At 48.3% G+C, this 22,383-nt stretch overlaps 1 protein-coding gene across 6 annotated transcripts in view; it reads left to right on the top strand.

Moving 5' to 3' along the window:
* CALN1 (calneuron 1) overlaps positions 1-22,383 on the top strand; it is a 160,908-nt gene that overhangs the window by 20,120 nt on the left and 118,405 nt on the right. For 2 of the 6 annotated variants that reach the window (XM_065037210.1, XM_065037211.1), the window contains exon 3: positions 21,693-21,817. In XM_065037210.1, coding sequence (XP_064893282.1) covers positions 21,693-21,817 — 125 coding nt within the window. Of the gene's footprint in view, positions 1-5,753; positions 5,885-6,048; positions 6,298-7,104; positions 7,960-15,017; positions 15,123-21,692; positions 21,818-22,383 lie in introns of those variants that run through there. The other 4 variants (XM_065037209.1, XM_065037212.1, XM_021291506.2 and 1 more) reach the window with 4 other exon arrangements.

Below are 22,383 nucleotides of genomic sequence, written 5' to 3'. Positions count from 1 at the left end.
CTGCAGAACAAAAACCGAGTAGGGCAATGAAGCTGGTGGGGGGCTGGAGCACAAGTGTGATGGGAGCGGCCTGGGGGGCCTGGGGGGTTCAGCTGGAGAACAGGAGCTGAGGGGAGATCTTCTGATCTCTGAACTGCCTGAAAGGAGCTTGGAGCCAGGGGGGTCGGGCTCTGCTCCCCAGGAACAAGCGCCAGGAGCAGAGGAAACGGCCTCAAGTTGCGCCAGGGGAGGGTGAGGTTGGATGTGGGGAACAATTTCTTCCCCAAAGGGCTGTGGGGCATTGGAACAGGCTGCCCAGGGCAGTGCTGGAGTCACCATTCCTGAAGGGTTGGACAGATACGGAGACGAGACTCTTACGGATATGGGTTAGTGCTAAAGTTAGGTTATGGTCGGACTTGATGACCTTGAAGGTCTCTTCCATACAGAATGATTCTATGGTTCTGTCTCAGACTTGCCTGTGACACCTGGGTGCAGTGACAGCCAGGGAGCTGTGGAGCATTTCCAGCCATCCATTAGTGCTGTGGCTTTCAGCAAGATTACAAAAGCGTCCTGGAAAACGCTCCTTGGCGCTGGCCAAAGAGCCAGGATTGTTTCTGGGTGTGGGAGCTGGTTCTGAGCTTGGCAGCCAGTGCGGGGCCAAACTGCATGTGTGAACTGTGGAGTGATCTTGCGCCAGGGGACACTGCGGGGATGGTGGCTGCTCGTGTCCTGCTGCCTGCCTCAGGGTGGCAAGCGCTGGGAAAAACAAAATATCTCCACAATGCAAAGCCAAGTGTCCATAGGAAATGCATAGGACATTTCAGCATCAAGTCTGTAGAGTCCAGGACATGGTTTTGAGTTTGGCCTGGGCCACCTCTTGTCCTCTGCGTGCGGAGCAGCAGGACGTGTCCCTTCCCTCCATCTCTTGCTCTAATTTCAGAGCGGTGTCCGTGCCTGACTGATCTTGGGCAGTGATGCACCACAATGCCTGCAGAAGGTGGAGAAATGCACATCTGCAGGCTCGGAGATGTTTGGTGCCTGTGTGGTTTTCATTTGGAGGCCTTTCTGTTGTTGATTGACTTAATTAAAACTTAAAAAAAAATGAGAAGCAGATAGGATTGGGCGCTTTTTGTGTGTGTGTGTGTCTGAAGTGCTTTGCTTTGAGGGCTACAGAGCCAATTCTTTGAGGGCTACAGAGCCAATTCTTTGAGGGCTACAGAGCCAATTCTTTGAGGGCTACAGAGCCAATTTTCATCTTGAAATTTCCTTTATTTTTATTTTGAAAGTTCCCTAAAAACTTTTCTGAGCTGCAAACCGAAAGGAGGTGTTAGACTTTGTAACCCAACCCTTAACCTATTAACTGACTCAGAAAGCATTTTCTGTTTTGCGAAGTCAATTTTTCTGGAAAGTCTTTTATTTTCTATATTAAAACATTAGCTTTTAAAATTAACTGAATTCACCCAAGTGCCTAACACACCCCTCAGTGTTTTGCCCCAGCATGGAGAAACGTGGGTCAGTGCTCAGTTGTGGGGTGCTCTCCCCCTTCGCCCCACCTGCTCATTTACTGGGCATGGCCTGAGATGTGCAGGTTTGATGAAGAAGGATGATTAGTGATCCTGAGACCCCCATTTGCTCTTTGTGCCCCAACACATGTCTGGTTTTGCTTGTACCATCCTCATCCTCCCTCCATCAGGTCAGAGCTCGGTGCATCCTCCAGAGACCCCACTCACAGCCTAAAAAATCACTGCCCAGATCCCAAGTGAAATGTAAAAGTAAGAAAAAGGAAGAAAATATCTCCCTGGCAGGAAATTTGCCTGTTAACATCCCAGACACAAAAGTCTCAATGGAGCTTTTCCCCTCTGAACCAGCTAAAATGTCTCTTGCTGATGGGAAGTCTAAAAATAAGCGTGTTCTCCACAAACAGCTTAAAGATGTTGAAAATGAAAAGCAACAAAGGATGTAGAACGTATGAGTCACTAAATTACAGGGCTATCTTTCTAAGAGCAAAACAAAATAACAACAACAACTAAAAGCCCTCCGCGCTGAAATTCATTGTGAGTTTTCTGGGTTTGGTTTGGGGCCGTTTGCCCCGCGGTGCCTGCGCGGACAAGTCATCGTATTCTTGTGGGCTGGCGAAGGGCTGAGTCCTTATCCATTTGTATTACACAGTGTGCCAGAGCTGCTCTGGGTAAATAGTCGGAGTAAAAGCAGTCTGCTCGGCGGCACGAACAGGAGGTGCTTTTCTCTCGCACATGGGCATTTCTGTTGATTTTTCGGGAGATAAACCCCCCCGCATGGGCTCGCTGGATGTCGAGCTTGCTTGCGGGGAAGTGTCAGCGTTCGTTCATCTTGACAGCGTGTTCTTCTGGCCCTGGTTAAGCCACGAGTGTTTGGACTCTCAATTGGGAGCGAGCAGATTTTTGTGGGTGTAATCGCGTTTGTCTAAAGCTTTAGTTTGTTGAGATAATGTAATTAAAAGGAGCTCTAGGTTGTCAGTCTTGGGGGATTTTTTTCCCCCCTTGAAGGTCTCGTAATGTGATGAGCTCCACTCGGGTGGACTCTGTTGCAAAAACTGAAGCTTTTTTAGCATTTGCAGATGAGCTTGAACCAAAATCTTGGCGTTTGAGGCAGCAGGAAAGGGGATGGAGCAGTGCCAAACCTGTGCCTATATCTGATGCTTGCAGCCAACCCCAATCTCACTAATAGGCTGAAATGAAACCTCGGATCCCAGCAGATGGTGGGGCTGGAGATGTGAAGCTGCCAGCGTTTCCGTGGCCCAAGCCTGCTGTTACTGTGTGCAGTACCCTCACCGCGGCATGATGGAGCTGGAGGATACCCTGTTCTACCCATCAGCAGCAGCATCTTCATCCCTCCTCTTCCTCTCTGCCCAAGCCCATTGCAGCACCCGGCTGTCTCGCTCCCAGCCCGAATAACCCATCGATCAATGAATCAGTTGCCTGACTTGGCAGGTACAATAAAGGCTGTGCACGAGGATCATAAATCCTCAAGCGGAGCTCGCTCGGTAATGATTTAATCTAGATATTTAGTTCTGAAATGTGCTAATTAAACTTCAGAATGAAGCACCCAGCACAAAAGCGAGATGGATAAAAAGTTAAAAAAAAAAAAAAGTTTCTCCAGGAATAATTAACCATCATTAAAACATAAAAATCCAGGCTAGGGAGCAATTGTACGCCTTCCACAAAGTGTTTCATCAGGAATAATGGGATGAAATTAAGCAATACACAAAGGTAAGCTGGAAGTTGAAAAACTTATCCCACTCGTGAGACCCATTAGACTGTGTGATGTTACTGAGCCCTCTCCAGGGAGCGGTCAAATGTGTATTTCTCAGGACATTTAAAATTGGACTGGCCAGAGATCCCCTCCCCAATACAGTGAGGAATAATTACAGCTCTCCCCACTTCTAATGGGCCTTACAGATCTTGCAGAGCTTTAATTTTGGTGGGTCATCCCTAACTGAGCAAAACCACTTCATTTCGATAGAGAACTTTCTCATCTAAGGGACCTCTAAGTTTGACTCTCCGGGCCTTGCATCTAAATATTATATAGGATGCTTTTAAAACAGCAGCCTCTTCTAAAATCACACACTGGCTTGCCCTGCCTCCCCTTGGATGCCGCATTTATTGCTGCCATATTTATTGTGTGTTCACCCAATGCTTTCCCTGGTCTCAAAAGAGGAATCGGCAATGAAATTAAGACCTTGCTGTGCCTATGTGGCTGTGGGTTTGCTGAGCATCTCCTCATGAGCTGGGTGGTACCCAAATGTACTCACTCTGAATGGTGTACAACAGCTTGATAGCAAATTACATCAAGCGATAATCCACTTGTTCTTAGAGTGACAGCTCAGCACTGGCAGTGACAACTATTGCCGGTCCCCAACAGGCAGCCAGGCAGGTCTCTCACAACAACCTCCCCTGCCTTGCATAATTTTTCAGTGCGTTACTTTGGCACGTTAGTATTATATTGTCTCTCGCCGTGTCATTTTCGGGAGTGCAACATGAATGTCGTGGTGCTAATTTTCGAGGTAGACCTCTCCTCCCAGAGAGCATCCCCTCCCATTGCCACCCCCCACTGGGGGACATGCCTTTTTACCATCTCCTTAAAACAGAACAGTTGACATGATCAGCTCTGTATTTTAACAAAGAAAAAGAGAAAGGGGCCACTGGCTTGTTCTCTTTATGCAGACACAAGTTTGCAGATATTCTGGATGTATTTAAGGATTAATGAGAACTTGGTTCTCTAACAATTTTTAATAACAAATATATGAGCCTAATGGATTTTCCAGCTACTGTTTTCAGCCATGAAGGTTGGAACCTTTTTGGCTAATGTCTTCCAGAGCTGAAGGAAAGGAAATTAGCTAAAGGCAGGGAATAGTGTTCTGCCAATGAGGGGCTTTGCCCCCAATTTGCTCATCCAAGCAGTCCAGCTGAAGGTTCCTTATGGGTCAAGCAAACAAAGAAATTAAGAAGAGATTGTGCTGAAACAGCACTTAGTCCTGTCATTCACCTTCCGCTGGTGGTGCTGAGGGCCACATTACTGGAACGGAGAATAATCTTCCCACTGGACACAGGAAGGCAGCTAACTTAATACAAATGGTAAAACTGCAAGATGTAGTCAGGCCTGCACAGCCCTTATGGCTTATAAGGGACCATGGTTAAATTCCTGCATCTCCATCCCAGCCCCTCGTGAGGGGCAGAAGGATGCAGAAATCCTGTGCTTGGGCAGCACAGCTCAGCTGGTGAAGCAGAAATAGTTTGATATCGATGGAGATGGGATTTCTAGTGTGTGTGAGGAGCAGAGAAAGCAAAATCCCTCTGCCTCAGGTTCCTGAGCCAGCGATCGTGTTCCTTCTGATGGTAAAATCCCAGCCTGGGGAATGGCATGGCCTGGGAGGCTGAAAAGAAGGAGATGGGAAGGATTTGACATCAGAAAAAGTACAACACAGGAGGATGAGAATTGAACACTTATGAGCCATAAAATCAACACTTATTCTGCAGCTTTGTTTGGTGCTCAGAGGGTTGCTGGAGATGCTGGGTGGCTCCCCAGTCTGTTTCCCAGGTTTGACCAAGGCGGTTTTAGATGACTTGTGTTGGGTTCTCATTAGAGACTCTCCTGCAGTCAGCTGATTTCACCATCACCCTTCTGTGTGTTTACTCTCAATGATCTTCAGCGAAATTTTACCCTGTTGGAAGAACCCTGGTCCAGTTTTCCCCAGATGTGGCTTTTCCAGTGGGTTTGCCACTACTGGGCAGTGATCCAAAGAGCCTCTGGTGCATTTAGAAAAGGAAGCAGAAAGACAAGGCAGCTCTGGCAAGCCACCGAAGATGACTGCAGCAAGGAAGGGTATCTCCTGGCTGATCTGTGGTGGTAGTTTTAGCTCAGTCGGGCAGCCTAAGGAGATGTTCACAGCAAGCTGGGAGAGGTGGTCTCCCTCAAGCTCTTGTTCTGCCACTCCAGAGAAGTCAGGACCCCCCGGAGCTGCCAGCATCAGTGATTTGTAACTACTTGCTCTGCTGCTCAGCATCAAACAGAGGTTTAGGCAGGCTGGGACACTGGGTTAGGGAAATGTACACCTTTGTGCACACAGGAGACACGTGGAGATGTGGTTTATTTTCCTCCATTGCTGTTTCTAAATGAGGAACCAGCAGCCAATCCCCCCATGCTAAAAAGAGACCTACAGAGCTTTCGGGGAGTGAACTTTCTAGGGGGACTCAGCCTCACAGAACTAATTCCTGCGTAGTCGGGGACTGTTGAGGGTCGGGGACTATTGAGGGTCGTGCTCTTTCCCAGCTGCCCCGGGGAGGGAGGAAATAGGGGCGGTGGGAGCTGCTGGAGGATGGAGCACCCGGAGCGCGGCCCCGCTCCCCTGCCCGCAGCATCGCTCGGGGTATTTCGGGCTGGGGGGGCGGAGAATGAGGGGGTGGCTGGTGCCGAGGTGCCGGCGAGGAAGGGGTTAAGGGGGGGCTGCCGCAAGGTGGGCCGCGGCGGAGGGTGTTCCCCGGGCGGGCGCTGCGGCGCCGCCCTGGCCGGGGGGAGCGCGGCGGGGCCGGGGGGCTGCGGGGGCCATGGGGGCTGATGCTGCGCCGTGTTCTTCGGCGTTCCCCATTTTTTTAATATTTTTTTTAATTTTTTAAAATTTCTTTTCCTTTGCTCCGCCATCCTCACCGCCCAGATCTCTGCCTCCTCCCTCCATCCTCCTTTGAATAACTCGGCCAGGAGCGATCTGAGGAGGAGGAGGAGGGAGGAGGGGGGAAAGAGGAGCCGAGCAAACCTGTGGCGGAGGAGCCGGCTGGTGGAGAGGTGAGTCGAGGAGGGGGTGAGACCCCGCTGAAGGATGGGGAGCACCGGCTGTCCCTCACCCGGGGACGGGGGGGCTGTTTGGAGGGAGCCGGGTGCGCGGTCGCACCCCCCCGGCCCCGGGTCGGGGGTACCCGGTGCTCCCCGGGGAACCGACCTGTTGGCCGGAGCGGGGGCTGGTCCAGCTCTGCCGGGTTCATTAGACGGGGCGGCGCGGAGCAGGGTGCCCGGGGGGGGGTCTGCAGGTTGGATGCTCATCCCCTCTGGCCGCCCCGATGCTGACCCGTGGGAGCACTCGGTTCCCCGGCCCCTCGTGTATGTGTGTGTGTGGGGGTTGTTCATGGGTGTTTCGCTCCCCCGCTTTCCTTGTGGGCACACGTTTGTGGAGAGGGGCGAGCAAGTTGCCATGGAGCGGTGTCACATCACTTTTGGTGCCCACAAAGCCTTTTTTTTCTGAATTTCTGGGCCCATCTTCCTCGTTGGTACCGTGGGTGATGTAATAAGCACTCGGTATCTATGCGGTGTCCTGCTCTCGTGGAGTTAGATAAGAATGAAGATCCCAGAGCAGAGGGAGCATCTGCCATGTGTTTGAATAGATGGGTCTTAATGAATCTGTCAAAATCAACAAATGTACCCGATGGAGGAATTTGGCCCCCAACATCTCCTCATGCCGCTGTCGGCAACCAAAAGACTCCCAGAGAGAGTCCTGCTGGTTGCCCAGATGCCTACTAATAGCTTTAATGCATTCAGCCCAGCCTCGTTTGATTTCCGATATCATTTGAATCACCAGATTTAATACATGATTTGCAGTGATTGCCTCCTGATTTCCCCTCTCGAGCGGCAAAAGGAAAGCGTTAAGGAAGGCTGAGGTGCCGTGCTTTGCTGGTGTCCTGAGCGTGAGCTGTTTCTCCTGTTACTCACCAGCAGCTCAGACCTTTTTCCACCCACCAAGTTTTACTGTTTGCCGTGTAGCAGCTGCATCCCCCTTAGCACACGCCGCACCGTGTCGCACTAATTCACCGGGTGCCTTGCAAGCTTGTCTCGGCTCTTGGTGGCTTTTGGAGCCTGTGGGAAGTCGTCGGGATGCAGCCGGGCCCCGTCAGGAGACGATAGCGGGACGAGATCGGCCGGGCTGTGGTCGCCAGTAACTCCGCCGGAGGAGAACGTGTGTGATCCTGTGTCACCCCGGGTGCTTGCTGGACTACAAGAGGATCTCCTCATTGCCTGGGAAATCGAATTCCCCCATTGTTCAGCTGTAAAATAGCTGCACAAGGCCGCGATTGGCAAAGGACTGGATCACCCAGGTTGCTTACATCACGTAGGCAGCTGCCACCGAAATGACACACTTGATTGAAGGCCAAAAGAACCATATACGTAACTGCCTGTGATTAAGCTCCATATGATGCCTCAGAGCAAGTAAAAACCCCTCCTTCATCTCATCTGGTTTGTAACGAGACAGCCGTTGCAGGGATATCATTTGGGTCATGTTGTGGCTTTTTGGGGATTTTCGTTTTGTTTTTGTTTGGGTTTCTTTTAATTTTTTTAATTGCTTCTGGCTGTAAACTTCCATGACCTGCATCAATCTGCCGTCGCACCCTCGCGCAGTGCCCCATGAGAGCCTGGTGCTGTAAGTGTGCTGGTAGCTGGGAATACAGATTTTACCAGGTAAGAGCTCCCGATGCCATTTTTTTTGGACAAGGAATATTCCAGCTAACTTCTTGTGGGGAGGGAGAGTGTCTTTGTGCGCGTCCTTTCCCCACCGGCATGTGTTTGTGGCGGTGCGACTGTCTGTTTCTGGGAGGGGTTTGATAGGGGAAGCTTCATCTTTTCAGTTTTTGGAGTCTTTGTGGAAGCTTAACTGTTTCTTCAGAGCGTGCACTGTACCTGTGGATAAATCCTCTGGCGAGGCAGTTTGCAGATCTCTGGGCAGAATCCTAATGGGGTGGGGAGGGATGGGGAAGGCGATGGACCCGGGGCCAAACCTGCACTCGGTGAAACGTCCAGGTAGTGTAAGGACCGCAGGGTCCCCTCGGACAGGGCTCTATCGTGCAGGAGCTGGCTCCTGCTCCTGTACTTTTTGGCAGAGTGCAGACCCCATCTGGTCCTCGTAACACCTTCCATTAACTTTTTGGTGGGGCAGGGTCAGGCTGGGACCTGATCCTGCAAACTGACTTCATCAGTCAACAAAAAGCGCTTTCTAAGCATCTTCCTGCTATGGAACCCCAGGGCAAAACTTGCAAAAAACCCCCACAAACCATATATCGAGAAATAGTTTGCACAAATGCTAATTTAACAGAATCTCCTTCCTTTCCTGCCTCAGCTGGGTCGTGCCTTCTCTCCCCGTACTCACACTCTCTCTGATTGCATTATCACACAGTTTTTGTCCAACCATAACATGCTTGGGGATTATGCTGATGCAGCTTATTCCTACCATATCATGATAGATGGCTATATATAAATATAGATGGATATATAAACAACATTTTTGTGGCCACTTGTCCGGGCTTTCCTTCAACAGCCTGAATCCCAGCCCAGGCTTGGTACGTTTCAATGGCTGGTCCCACGCAGCTCTCGCAGCCTCCAGAAAACCTCCCCCTGTAAGTTACAATGCGATGCAAGTCCTCTCATCTTATTTTTCTTTAAATAACCTAATTTCTAAGCAAAATCATTGCTTGACCAGCAGTGAGATGGTCGTGCTGTGCACGTTTTATCTTCCAGAGTTATCGTAAACTGAACAAAATACCCATTGAGAAACTACTTGTATTAGAAATACCAGCAAACATCATTTTAGTCGATTTGGGCACATGTAACTTTATTGATTCAGCATGAAATATGGCAGGCAGTCTGTTAGGAGACACAAAATAAAGCAGGCAAAGCCTTTTCAGAATATGTTGAGCATGTTGGATGGGTTTGAGGGTGTTCGTTGTAGCCCGGTGGATTGCTAAGGTAAACTGAAATGATTTTTATGAGTCCTGTAAACAGTTTTATTCAGTTTTATACAACCCATAACTGAAGATATATTAGTTAGCTCAGCTGTTAACTGGAGGAACTGATATGTCCGGGGAAGCTTTGCAAGACTGGGTACCCTCTGACTGTATTTTTAACCTGTGAACGTGTTTAGTGTTAGAAGTGTAAGCAACAAACTAAATACTGGGTGTTATGCAATAGTACTTGGGCTATCATGAAAAGAGGGCAATAGAAACAAACTGTTTTATAGGTCTGCTTTTAATTAAATGCAGTCTACTTTGATGAAAGCTCTAAAATGTGAAAATGTTTCTTAGAATAAAGACATTAAGCAGTGGTAGTTAAAGCCACAGTGTGGGTTTAGTCTGTCGAACATGAAGCCCATGGGTAGGACATGGAAAATGTATAGAAATTCAGTGGGTGGTTCTAAAACTGCCCTCTCATTCCGTGAACTTCATATCTGCATGTGGAGGCTTACCGGCCATAATTGTATATACATTTTTACAGCATGATAAAAGAAAACCTTAGACATCTGCACTGCATGCTGGCATTGTCTGCTCACAGCTGAGGTTCTCAAGCAGCATATACCTCCCTTTTTCATACATTATTGAGCCGTTTAACCCGCTTGGAGGTTTTGGCTCCATGCTGTTCGTTGCCTGTAGCCATACCCTGCTGTGCTGGCAGCCCCACAGCTTTGGGGCTACCGGGGGTACTGGTGTTGCAATGGGGGGTGCTGAGTACTGGGGTTGTGTCTGACCCCCAGCACAGAATCGATGCCCAGCAGCGCAGGGAGGAGCTTGGTGGAGATGCTGGTTTGGGGCTCTCTGAGCCTTTTCCTCACCCTCCTGTGTTTCCTTCACCGTCACATGTGTTTATTGTAGCTCTCCACATGGTATCTGCAGAAGGGGTTTGGATATTTATAAATGCTCTAAGGGTTAAAATGTGCCCGCTTTTGCCTTTTAATAGGGCACAAGTGTGATGGGAGCGGCTGAGGGACCTGGGGGGTTCAGCTGGAGAACAGGAGCTGAGGGGAGACCTTCTGATCTCTGAACTGCCTGAAAGGAGCTTGGAGCCAGGGGGGGTCGGGCTCTGCTCCCCAGGAACAAGCGCCAGGAGCAGAGGAAACGGCCTCAAGTTGCGTCAGGGGACGTTGAGGTTGGATGTGGGGAACAATTTCTTGCCCAAAGGGCTGTGGGGCATTGGAACAGGCTGCCCAGGGCAGTGCTGGAGTCACCATCCCTGGAGGGTTGGACAGACGGAGATGAGGTTCTCAGGACATGGGGCAGTGCCAGGGGTAGGATAATGATTGGACTGGATGATCTTGAGGGTCTTTTCCTACCAAAATGATTCTGTGATACACAGATACTGGGTTTGCCTATGGTCACTTAATGTCCTGGAGGATGACACAGGTGACAGTGCAGTGGACACGTGTCCACAAAGAGCATCTGCATGCAAACAATTTCTTTGGGATTTTTTTTCCCTTGGTGCTGGCACATTAATAACATGAGTGAGCCTGAGAAGCTGGAAGCTCGTTCATTTGAGGGAACGGACGTCATTGATACCCTGCACAAACTCCAGCTTGGCTTAATTCCTTCCTAACCTAAATTCCCGTTGTGTTTGTACTCACTCCCTGGCGGGGGCCCGATTCTGCAAAGAGGTCACTGGGCCAGAGCTGCACTGAAGTTAATGAGTTGCAGTGAGCACCCAGGACTGATCCACTTTAATGAGGTTTTCTTCATTCTCCTCTATTTTCGGGGCCATCGCTGTTTGCATAGATACAAGGATCGTCTTGAAGGGTTACCCAATCTGCAAAGCCTTAGGCAAACAGTGGAGTAAATAAGTTGGCTTGGATGAGCAGTGCTGGTGGTTGAAGCCTGTCCCAGTGAGGGTAGCTGGAGTTTGACCATTACATCCCATGATTGCTGCAGCCCCCGGGGGGACATGTTTGGAGACCCAGATGTGTTCATATTGCTAATTGGCAAGTTTCTCCAAGGGTTTGAGGGCATATCTAGAGGTTACCAAGGGTGTCACGATCATGTGTTCTTTGAGATGTATTTATATGTTCATCCTTGATTTTAGATACTTTGCTCTGACCCCTTTTAAAAACTGCACTTTAAGAAAAATACCTTCTCTACACTATTTTGTTTTGGTATATTGGTGACCTCCACCAAGGCAGTGATTTCCCCATGGAGAGCTGTCGGCACGTCGACTATTATGGAAATGAGGTTCTAAATAGTTGATCATCCCTGCCAGGTATTAATGTTGGGAACAGCCAGCCCAAGAGCAAATCCCAGGAAAAACAAGAAAATAAAGTCCCCATAACTGTTTTCAATTATTCTGTCTCACTGGTTCTCCTTATGTTTCAGGAAGAAACATGCAAATCTCTCTGGGTCTAGCTTGTTTACAGAGTGCTCGTGGGTTTAAAATACAGCCAGCATCAGATTTCTGTTGTACATTTCCTTCAAATAAATGCTGAAATAAAAATAAGGATGCTGTAATTTGTGCCACCCCACGAGCTAAATACTGCGCTCCAGCAGGAAATGATCATTTTGGTTTCTTGGAACAGCTTTACTATAATCTTCCAAAGACCGGTAGCTCACAAAGAAAGAAGCGCAGGCTTTCTCAAGGCAGCTCAGCTCTCTCTGATAGGATCTGGTTTCTTCTGAATTAAGGTTTTTGGATGATTAAGCGCTTCAGTGTGCTCAGATCCCCCTGAGTCGGGGAAGAGCTTCAGCTCTTTGCAGCATCGGAGCACCAGGAGGCCCATCCTGCCAACTGCTCTGCACGTATAGAGGGAATTGCACGTTTGGGGTCTACCTATATACTCTTCTCATAAGCAGCTAAATAGTATCGAGGCTATAGATTCGTAGAATCATTTCGGTTGGAAGACACACTTAAGATCATCAAGTCCAGCCATAACCTAACTCTAGCACTGCCCCATGTCCTGAGAACCTCATGTCCGTCTGTCCAACCCTCCAGGGATGGTGACTCCAGCACTGCCCTGGGCAGCCTGTTCCAATGCCCCACAGCCCTTTGGGGAAGAAATTGTTCCCCACATCCAACCTCACCCCTCCCCTGGCGCAACTTGAGGCCGTTTCCTCTGCTCCTGGCGCTTGTTCCTGGGGAGCAGAGCCCGACCCCCCTGGCTCCAAGCTCCTTTCAGGCAGTTCAGAGATCAGAAGGTCTCCCCTCAGCTCCTGTTCTCCAGCTGAACCCCCAGCTCCCTCACCCGCTCCATCACACTTGTGCTCCAGCCCCTCACCAGCTCCGTTCCCTTCTCTCCACTCGCTCCAGCACCTCAAGGCCTTTCTTGGCATGAGGAGCCCAAAACTGCCCCCAGGATTTGAGGTGTGGCCTCACCAGCACCGACTGGTGTGAAACAGCTGCTGTGGGTGGACAATGCACCATTGGGTAGGTGTCCTGGCCACCTTCTGCAGTGGTGCTGCCAGTCCTTTGTGTCCCAAGGCAGCTGATACCTTTGGCGTTCTGCATGGATCGATGCCTTGAGCACAGCATCTCTGAACCCTTTCTCACCATAGCTTGTTCCTGGGTTAATAGTAGTTAATATTAACCAGCCTGGTGGTTCCGGAAACGTCTTGTTTGGGCAGGTCTTTATTTGGGTCAGTTGACCCTCACCCAGCAAGCAAACGGGGATCCTCTTTTTAAACCTGGATCCTCTTTTAAAGCTGAGCCGTAGTATTTGCATGAAGACTCTTTGTCGAGGAAACCAACACCCCTGAATGTTTGCAGTGGGAAAATGCTCGGAGTGTATCTTGGTTTGAATCTTACACTATGATCTACCTCAATTTATATGAGAATTATTCCAGTGTTATGGTTACCCTTGGCTCTTTAATTACCTTCTGGCTCATTTAGATATGTTGATGGCTCCAGTCCTCATAGCTCCTAGGGAACTTTCTGTAGGAACCACCAGCTATTGCTTTTAAAAAATAACCCTCACCAGATGTCCAAAAGCCTTCTTTAAAGAAGAGGCCTGGCATAAGTCATATTTATTGGGAGTAATTAATTGTCCTGTTAAAAACCCTAAATGTTTTGGCATTTCATTAATAATACATAATCAACCAACAGGCTATTTGTAGTGTGTTACTTTGTTAAATCTGCTGTATAAATTGTCATTATTTATATATTTCATGTTTATAATTACTCATCTGTGACGCACTCAGTCTGTTATGAATAATCCATTGTATATTGTTTTCTTAAATAGGATGCTTGCTCAGTGTGCTGGGGGTGCCAGGAATGGCTGCTAATAATGTCTTGATGTCTGATTTATGCCTGTGAAGTGAAGGCAACTGGACATGAGTAAATGAACAGAAGCACATTCAGAAAACTGTCCTCAAGGCACTCGATAAGCAAACACTCAGCTGTTGTGAGTAGAGGCGAAAATGGTTAAACAGAGCAGGGAAGCATGTTAGAAATGCGTTACGGGGGGATAAATATGCACAAGTGATTTTTCCTCGCTGTTTTGACGTTTTATTCATCTTGGCTAAAAGCTCTGTGATTGTTGTTTGTTGGTAGTTCCAGAAAAAGAGAAATCTTAGGGCTACAAAGATGCTGAGGAGTCAGGAGCATCTTTGTGATGGGGAGACACTGAGAGAGCTGGGGCTGTTGAGCTGGAGAAGAGAAGCTGAGAGGGATCTGATCCATGGATCAATAGCTCAGGGTGGGTGTCAGAGGATGGAGCAGACTCTGTTCAGTGGTGCCCAACGCCAGGGTGAGGGGCAACGGGCACAGACTGAAACACAGGAGGCTCCATGTGAACATGAGCAGAAACTTGTTTGCTGGGAGGTGCCAGAGCCTGGCCCAGGCTGCCCAGAGCGGGTGTGGAGTCTCCTTCTCTGAGACATTCCAACCGCCTGGACCCACCTGTGTGATCTGCTCTGTGACCCTGCGTGAGCAGGGCTGGGCTGGGCATCTACAGAGCTCCTGCAGCCCAACCAGCCTGGGGTTCTTGGATTTTTTTGTATTTGAACAGCAAGGGCTGTTGAGGGGGTTGGTGTCATGGTCTGAGTGGTTGCAGGTGATGGTTCAAAGCCTTCCTTGCACCCCCTGATCCACAATTTGTGCTCAGCTAAACGTGTTCGGGGTTGACATTGTCCATACATGGGGGAGGGCAGGAGGACCCCCCGCTCTGTGCCGGAAAGGCAATCCCTGGGCTTAGACATGGGGTGGTCGTTGCTCCTCTTGTCAGCGTTAGCTGCACAGTTTTGGCAGGGAAAATGGAATAAGGGTGAGGTGGAAGGCACCTGGGACAGAGCTGAGAGAGCTGCAGGTCCATCAGCCACACTTGTTCTCAGCACCGATGCTGCTCAGCCCCTCGGGGTGAATTCACAGACTCCTGGTTTTTAGGGCCCGGGAGGAGCGTCAGAGCATCTAATCTGGAAAATAAAATATCACAAGGCATTAGATTTCGCGCTGTTAACTCCAACAGCGGGCTGGGAAGCTTGCGCTTGGCTAAAGCATGTCTGCAGCAAGGCATCTGGGCCTGTCCGGGACACAGCGATGTGTCACTCCTTCTGGTACTTTGTTCCAATGGTTAATCACCTTCGCCATTAAAAACTCTTGCTTAATTTCCAATTTGCTTGTTTATAGCCTTCAGCTTCCCACCACGGAAGCCTTTTGCCACGAGATTTTAGAGCTTTTTAGTAGCCTGTGTTGTTTCCCTCTCATAAACTGTTACCATGGTCTCAAACAGTGGTGACACTGCCCTTGGGTGACACATTCCGTGGGTCCTGTTGTGTCACAGAGGAGCTGAACCCACGGGAGGGAGCGGGAGGTTGGTACGTGCACACTGCAGCCTCCTCAGGGATAAAAGCTCCATTTCCAGACTGATTTTTTCATGTTTCCAGGTGAATTATCAGAGGTGGGAAGAGAGGAAGGTTCAGAGATTTTTTTGCTGTGTTGCTGGCTTTTCTTTTGCTTTTTATCATTGGCCCAGAAGCTTTCAAAGACACCTGTGGTTTATATGAAAATGGACATTTTCTACCAATCCTGGCTAAAACTTTACCCCTGCAGCAAGAGGCTGGAGGCAGCAGAAGGAGCAGAAAGTGGGAGAGGGCAGGAAAAAAACCCTTGGGATTTCTGGCTGCAAAAGGCGAGGATGAGTTTGAGGACTAAGAGCTTGTGTGAATGGGTGAAATGCTGGCGACTTGCTTATGATAGTTCTGTAATCACGCAGGGTTAAGCCTGTTTGGGAATGGCAAGGAGTCCTTATTCCCTTAGCGTGTGTTGTGCTTGCCCTGGAGATCCAGAGCTATCAGGTCATTGCAGTCCTCTCCTCCCGGCACTTTAAGCTGAGGATCAGCTTAGGCCACAGTTAAAAAACAACAACAAGCGTGGTTTAAAACTGTCCCACTGTGCTCTCACATGTTCGGCTTTCAGAAAGAAACGTGTATGTTTTATACTCGACCTGGCGTCCGCAGCTCTTCCTTCAAAGGCAGCCACGCAGCTTCACTTCTTTAGCAATGTGATGTCTTTTAGCGTGACCTTCCTTTTCTTTTTAATTTCCAATTTTCTGGAGAAGGTGAGGAAAAAGAAGCAGCACAAAACAATCTGAAGCACCTGCCGCTTTGTACTCCTCGAACCTGGAAGTTTGTCGCTCGCAAAGTGTCTCTGTGGCGCTACATCCATTAGGCTTGTCACTCAGACTTTGTTTTCTGCGTTTCAGAGGATTTTCTTCGCAGTTCCAGCCTCGAATGCTGAAAGTGGTTTAAGGTTTGCAAAGTTCTTTTACCCACTGATCGCCGTGGGGAGCTTTATTGTTAGTATCCCAACCCACTATCAGCAAGGAGATCTCCATTTGCTTGGTCGTTGTTTGGAGTAGGGGAATATTTTCTCAGGCTTCTGCCCGTAAATAATCACATACAGCACAAATGCCGTGGACGGTGTGATAAGGACAAGGAGGGTCAGGGCTAAAACTGGTCCATAGGGGCCAGTTTTATCTGTACCTGTGTCACCACCAGCAAATGCGCAGTGAATGTTGTGTGTGTGCACTGGATTAATGCCTCATGTTCGCAGTCCGTACATCCTTGTAAAAGGTATGAAATTAATCCGTCTGGCTTAATGTGCTGCAGATATCATGTGTGTAAATGCTGAGTCTGGCTTCTGATAAGCAACCCTGGTCCCAGAAAGTGAGAGCACTCCTGTTTTCCAGAAAGAAAGGAAAAGCCTTTCCAGGGGAAACTTTAGGGCTCACTTACACTCATAGCCCAACGATTTGGCATTGAAGTCTGAGGAAGTTTGGCTTCCAAGAACGGTCCGATGTGTTTCAGCACTGGACCGGGAGCAGGGCGGCTGTTGTCTTTCTCTTCCTGCGATAGGTCTTTATATATAGCCCAAATAATTCTTTCTGTGTGTTTTGGGAGATTTGGCTTTATCGGTATCAATAGTCAGAAAACAAACTTCCTCAAAGATTTTCCTCCCTGAGAGGATCTATTTTAGGGCTTTGTTTAAGGCTCCCTATGCACTAGACCTTATTTTTCTCAATCCCAAGACCCACTTATATTGATTTTGTAGCTACAGAAAAGCCATCTGCCTGAGCACGCTTTCATTCCTGTGTCTCTTTACTCACCTGAGTTGAGACTGATTAAACATGACTTCTGCATCTTATTGCAGCAGCTTAAATCCTCATCCCAGAGTTCTCGATGTGCTCCCTTCCCCTTCTCTACGTCCTCCAACCTCCTCCTGATGCCAAAAAGAATCTTTTTGGGCCCTTCAGACTTTCCTTTGGTAACTTGGGCTCAAGTTGCACTTGAGGTGCCAAATTTTTGCAAAAATATGAAAAAAATTGTCTCTATAGCTATTGTTAGCACCAGTGAACGCAGGAGATAAGGGATGAAGTGACTTAGTGCTCTTCCTAGCAGAAGGATTTTGCCAAAGCGATGTGTCTGCAACAAAACGCTTGGCTTGTCTTCCCTTAACTATATTGGCTACAAACAGACATGGGGATTTAGTCCAGCTTAGTCGCTCCTGTACCAGAGAGCCTTGACTAACCACGATGCTCCGTGGGAGAGAGAGAAAGGCCTTTTGCATGGGCAGCAATGAAAGGAAAACATACCAGAATAGCAATAAAGACTCTTTGGAAAGTTGATCGTGTTCCCCGAGCGATGCGTCGTGCCCAGAGCACGGAGGTTCAAATTGCCCAGGAGTTTCTCAGGTAATGCTCAGGAGTCTGTTTGCTCTGTTCTTCCCTTTGGATCCAGCTAAATATTACACAGCCGACCTGAAAAGATAATGGCAATTGTTCAGCTCTGGGGAAAATGGGATAATTTTTCGGAAGTTACTGCTCTTATTTGTCTTAGATGTGATAATGTTGCTCTGCCTGGGGAGAAGCATCTTTAATACTGTTGCTTCATTTGATGAATTTTTAAAGGGTTTTAGAGTGTGCTGGGGGACTTTACAGCTACTGTTCCAGTTTCCTTACCATCTGGTTGCTTCATGGATTTTCCATGTATTCCTGTGATTTTTTTTTAGCTTGGTTTCCTAAGAAAATGAAGCTTATATTGCTGTACTGCACGTGTGTGCTTGTCCAGCCATATATATGTGTTTTCTCATACTAACAGCTTGAACCCTCTACTTAACTTCAGCCACATTTGTGGGAGAGATGGAAATCTCAGTTTTACCATCTTCCCATGTTTCTCCACCAGCATCATCTTTGCCTGGTCCATTTGACACCAGTGGGACAGTGGCTGGGGTACCAGTCAACATCCAGGATGGGGATCCAGCCCAGGTCCTGCACAACCTGCTGGGTCAGGAGCCACCAAGTTGCAGCTGAATAGAGAAGGAAAATACAGATACTGGCCAGACATAACACCCAGACGGTGCAAAAGGTGGTGTGTGTTATGTGCCTGAGGCTGTAAAAACCAGGATCAACTCCAGGGCATCATTTTGTGCTGCACACAGGAGAGAGGTTAGCGAGAAATCTTTTCCAAATTGGTAACTACCAAGGGAGATCCACGATCGATACAAATTGATCCTGATTCCAGCTTGTTGACTGATACTCGAGAGAAAACTTCCAGTTTAACAGCCATGTGGATTTTCAATTGAGTCTGAAAGCCTTTTTTAAAAACATATCACAAGAGCTGGTGAGGAATGTAAACCGGAGTGAGCGTAGACATGTGAGCATCGTGTAACTGCCTTTTTTTTTAATTTATTTTTTCCCTGACGGCAAATTGCTTATGAACATCTTATAAATTTCACAAACGTGGTTGTGCTGAAAGGAGGGAGCGAGGCTGGCAGCGCTGCTGCCGGGCGATACGGGGGATGTAACCTGCTGGTGCGCTTGGCACAGAGACTGAAACCTTGGCAAGGTACCATGGTAACATTTCCATCCGCGTGTTTATGGGTTCTTTGAGGGCTTTTTGGTTAAATGTCAATGTTTGCAAGATATTTTTTTTCAAGGAGATTTTCGTTGCTGCAAAATCCCACTATGGCTTTGAAAACTGCTTTCAGTTTGCAAGTCGTTTGGTGGAAAATGTGTTAGTTTTGAGTGCTCGGAGATGGAGAGCAAGGCTGCTGCTGGCTGCCTGCTCGGAGGCTCATTTTACTGCTCTGTAAAATGGGGCAAGCGCCAGAGCATCTTCCCCATTCCCATTCGAAGGAGGTGGGTGCACATGGCTGTAAATTTAACATGTTGAAGTGATAAAAAGCTGTCGGTGCCCTGAACTCCAGCACCAGCATCTGCTGGTGACCAAGCACCCGGGAAGGACGTCCCCATGGTGTGGGGTGGATCCCACCAGCACCAGCTGACTTATGGTTTGAGTTTACCCAGGGTCTCAGCCGATGCTGGAAGGAGCAGCCATAGCCAAGCTTAAGGTTACTGTGTCTCTAACACAGACCTTTGGGCTAAACCCAGAATGAGCCTGGACCAACCTTGCTGCGCTAGGACAGATCTCTGTTCCCAGACCGGCATCGGTCACTCATTTCTATTAAGCTTTTTGGATGTTTCAGCATAGGGTGCTTTGTAAACCGTGGTGCTTTGCTGTATGAGCTCTGCCACAACCCCTTTTTTAGCTGTTTTCTCGCCGCCGTGCAGGCTGGGTGGTGACAGCGGGTTCCTGTGTGCGGGATGCTGAGCGCCCCCGGGGCTGCACGTCCCTGCTCGGACATCTGGCACCAGCGCTGCTGCTGGGCCGGTTCTGAGCATCTCTTGTTGAAACTGGAAGCAGGCTAAGAGCTGCTGAATTCCAGCAGGGATTCTGTTGAATAATATTGCAATTAAGAAAAAATGATCTGCCTAGGTGGTAGAATTCAATCCAGAATTTCTCACTCCGGGATATCATGGTTCCCCCCCACCCCCAATACTAAAATGCTTTACAGGACCTCAAGTGGGAGCTGATTTTAAGCACTTACTCCTTCAGGGGAGATGCACTGTCTTTTATTTTTAATGGTTATAGAAACAAAGGCACCAAAAATTATTTCAGGAATGCTTTAGTGCACCTAAATACATGGCTTGCAGTTACTCCGACCGTGGGCGAGCTCAGGGAATGTGAGGGGCTGAGCATCCTTCACCTGGTGGGGGGGGAGGAAGAATCAGTTCCCAGCCCCATGGTCTCATAGCATCCTCACCCCACAGCTCCACCTGGGCTATTGCAGGTGTTAGACCTCTTTAATTTGGTAAGGGTTTGATTTTTGTTTGTAATTGCTTTTACATTGTGTGTGTGATTATCAAGAGAAATCAGGGATCAGTTGCTGCCTGAATATTTTATGGTGGGACTGGGAGTTAAGGAAGAGGGTGCGAAGGGCTGGAAGTGTCCCCACTTGTTGGGACCTAGAGCAGCAACATCACCCGCGTGTCTCTCCATGGGGAGGTAAAATTCCCATCTTAGCGCGGAGCAATATGTCAGAATGAAATACATTCATTGGCAAGTGCCGGGAAATTACAGGTATGCTTAATGAAAAAGAAAACCTTGTTTACGGTTCCTAATGTGCTGCTGAAGAAACTGGCTCCCAAATAAAAATACTTAAAATTACGATTAGGATTTATTTACATAATTACTGCAAGAGAAATACTAGGTACATGCTAAGCAGCGCGAGAGAAACCTCAGGGCTTTTCTTCTTCTCATTCCTGCGTCTCGAGGTTACTTTGCTCTTGGTGAGTCTATTAAAGCTTTTACTAACTCAGTAAGGCAAAAAGGCATTTGTTACAAAATTAATACATATAGATGTATATATCTATTTATTTTATTGACTGTGGTAAGAACATATGGCTGAGTAAGAGCCAGATCATCCTTGTAATTGTAGTGTTGGCTGGAGAATGATTCAGTAGGTGGCACTTATCTCTTTATGGCAAAGCAAAGCGATGTCCTGGCGTGGCTGTAGTGAGAATGTCCTTGGAGTTGGTTTCCAAAGGGGCTCTGGCCCCCACTGGTGTGGGATCTGCCAAAGTCACCATATAGGTTTATATTAATGGTGAGTTCCAAACCGTGCTGGCCGCTTTCCAGCCCCTGGGGAGACCCTGGCCAGATCCTCGGCTGATGGCCGGGTGGTTCTGTTGGCTCTGATGATTTATATTTGTTGGAAATGTAGAGGATAAAATGCACCAGGCCCATGATGGGGCTGTGCGGATTGGAACCAGCCAAGGGGATGACAAATCTTCCTCTTAATATTTCAATTGACTTTGGCAAACTTGCCTCTTTTCTTGTGTATCCTAAATCAATGTGTAAGTGCTGCTGACAGTAATTTCCACTTTTGTCTGTGCAGATGGCTGCCCTTCACTAGGCTGCGGTGTTTATACCTGCTAAGTTTGCAAACACTTCCCTGCTACAGCCTCCCATTGAGCTGTATTTTTCCTTAGCTGTCATATTGGTGAGATGAAAACGTTCTTTGTTGGGCCCTGCTCGAATGTGAGTTTGCTTTTGTCAGCAAGGGCCGCTGAAGTCTGAGGCGGAGGCACCAACGCGATGCTCGTCCCGCTCGGCACAGACGCTTTGGGCTGGGGGGTTGAACCGTCTTTGGGGTCTTGATGCTCCAGAGCAGGGTCTGAGATTTGGGGTCCAGACCCTTGCATGGCTTTGAAAGTCGAGCTGCTGGATCCTATGACTTCTTAATTGCATGTCAGTATAGACCCTTATGCACTATATAATTATTATAAAATAACAAATCTCTAGGCTGAAAGCTGCAATGTGAATGCTACAGACTCCAGACTCTTATTTTCCTAAGGCACTGCTGTTCTCTCTCTGCTGTCTCTTGTTCAGCATAAAGAAGAAGCTTTTGCTTTTTTATTTGTTTATTTAGCTCCTGTCTTAGACAGCGAATAAAATCTGCAATCCATCACTCATGCACCCAGCTCCAGTGTGTGTTCCCTGGTGTAGGATGCTCTAGTCCGGTGACTCTTTCAAGACAGGCTATTGTACTACTGCAATAAAACAAAGACAAGTGACTAAAATAAGCCTTTCTCTTCCCTTTTCTCCTGTGCGCAGGGAGAAGATGCCATTCCACCATGTAACAGCCGGCTTGTTGTACAAAGGCAACTACCTGAACCGCTCCCTCTCGGCTGGCAGCGACAGCGAGCAGCTAGCCAATATCTCTGTGGAGGAGCTGGATGGTGAGCAACGGCCTCACGGTTTTCCAAAGGGGGCTGGGAATGGGGTAAAGTTCATTTTCACCTTGTCTGGAGCGTTGTCTTGCGATAACCGGAGTTATTCTCCCCGTGAGGCAAGGAGCAAAAGGCAGGTCAGAAGATCAGGGGCAAAGAAAAGGTCCCTGACCACAGTTGTGTTCAGAGCTGGAGGATGAATTTAGCCTCGGATTTTGTCCTTCTGCCTAGAAATGAGGCAGCTTTTGAAGGACTAAGGCTGCTTTTTATGGGCAAAAGTTTGCAAGTGAAAACGTTAGACTAGTATCTTTTCATAAAGATGCCTTCAGCCTTTCCCAGGAACCTGCAGAGCTCAATCTGTCTTCCTAGCGAGTCTTCTCTTTTGCTTTGTGGCCTTTGGAAAGTGAGGTTTCTCCCTGTGTCTCGAGATAACAAGGTGTGCGGAAGTGGCTTGTGGCTTAAAAAGCTGGGAATTGCTTTAAAATTCTCTTTTGCGGGTCAGCGATTGGGAACTCAGACTGGCAAAGGCTGTCAGAAAGGTTTTCCATATCTGCTGCCTGTAGGATCCCATAATT

Source organism: Columba livia, chromosome 20 (assembly GCF_036013475.1).
Source record: "Columba livia isolate bColLiv1 breed racing homer chromosome 20, bColLiv1.pat.W.v2, whole genome shotgun sequence".
Lineage (NCBI taxonomy): Eukaryota > Metazoa > Chordata > Aves > Columbiformes > Columbidae > Columba > Columba livia.
This window is presented reverse-complemented; position numbering and strand designations above follow the sequence as displayed.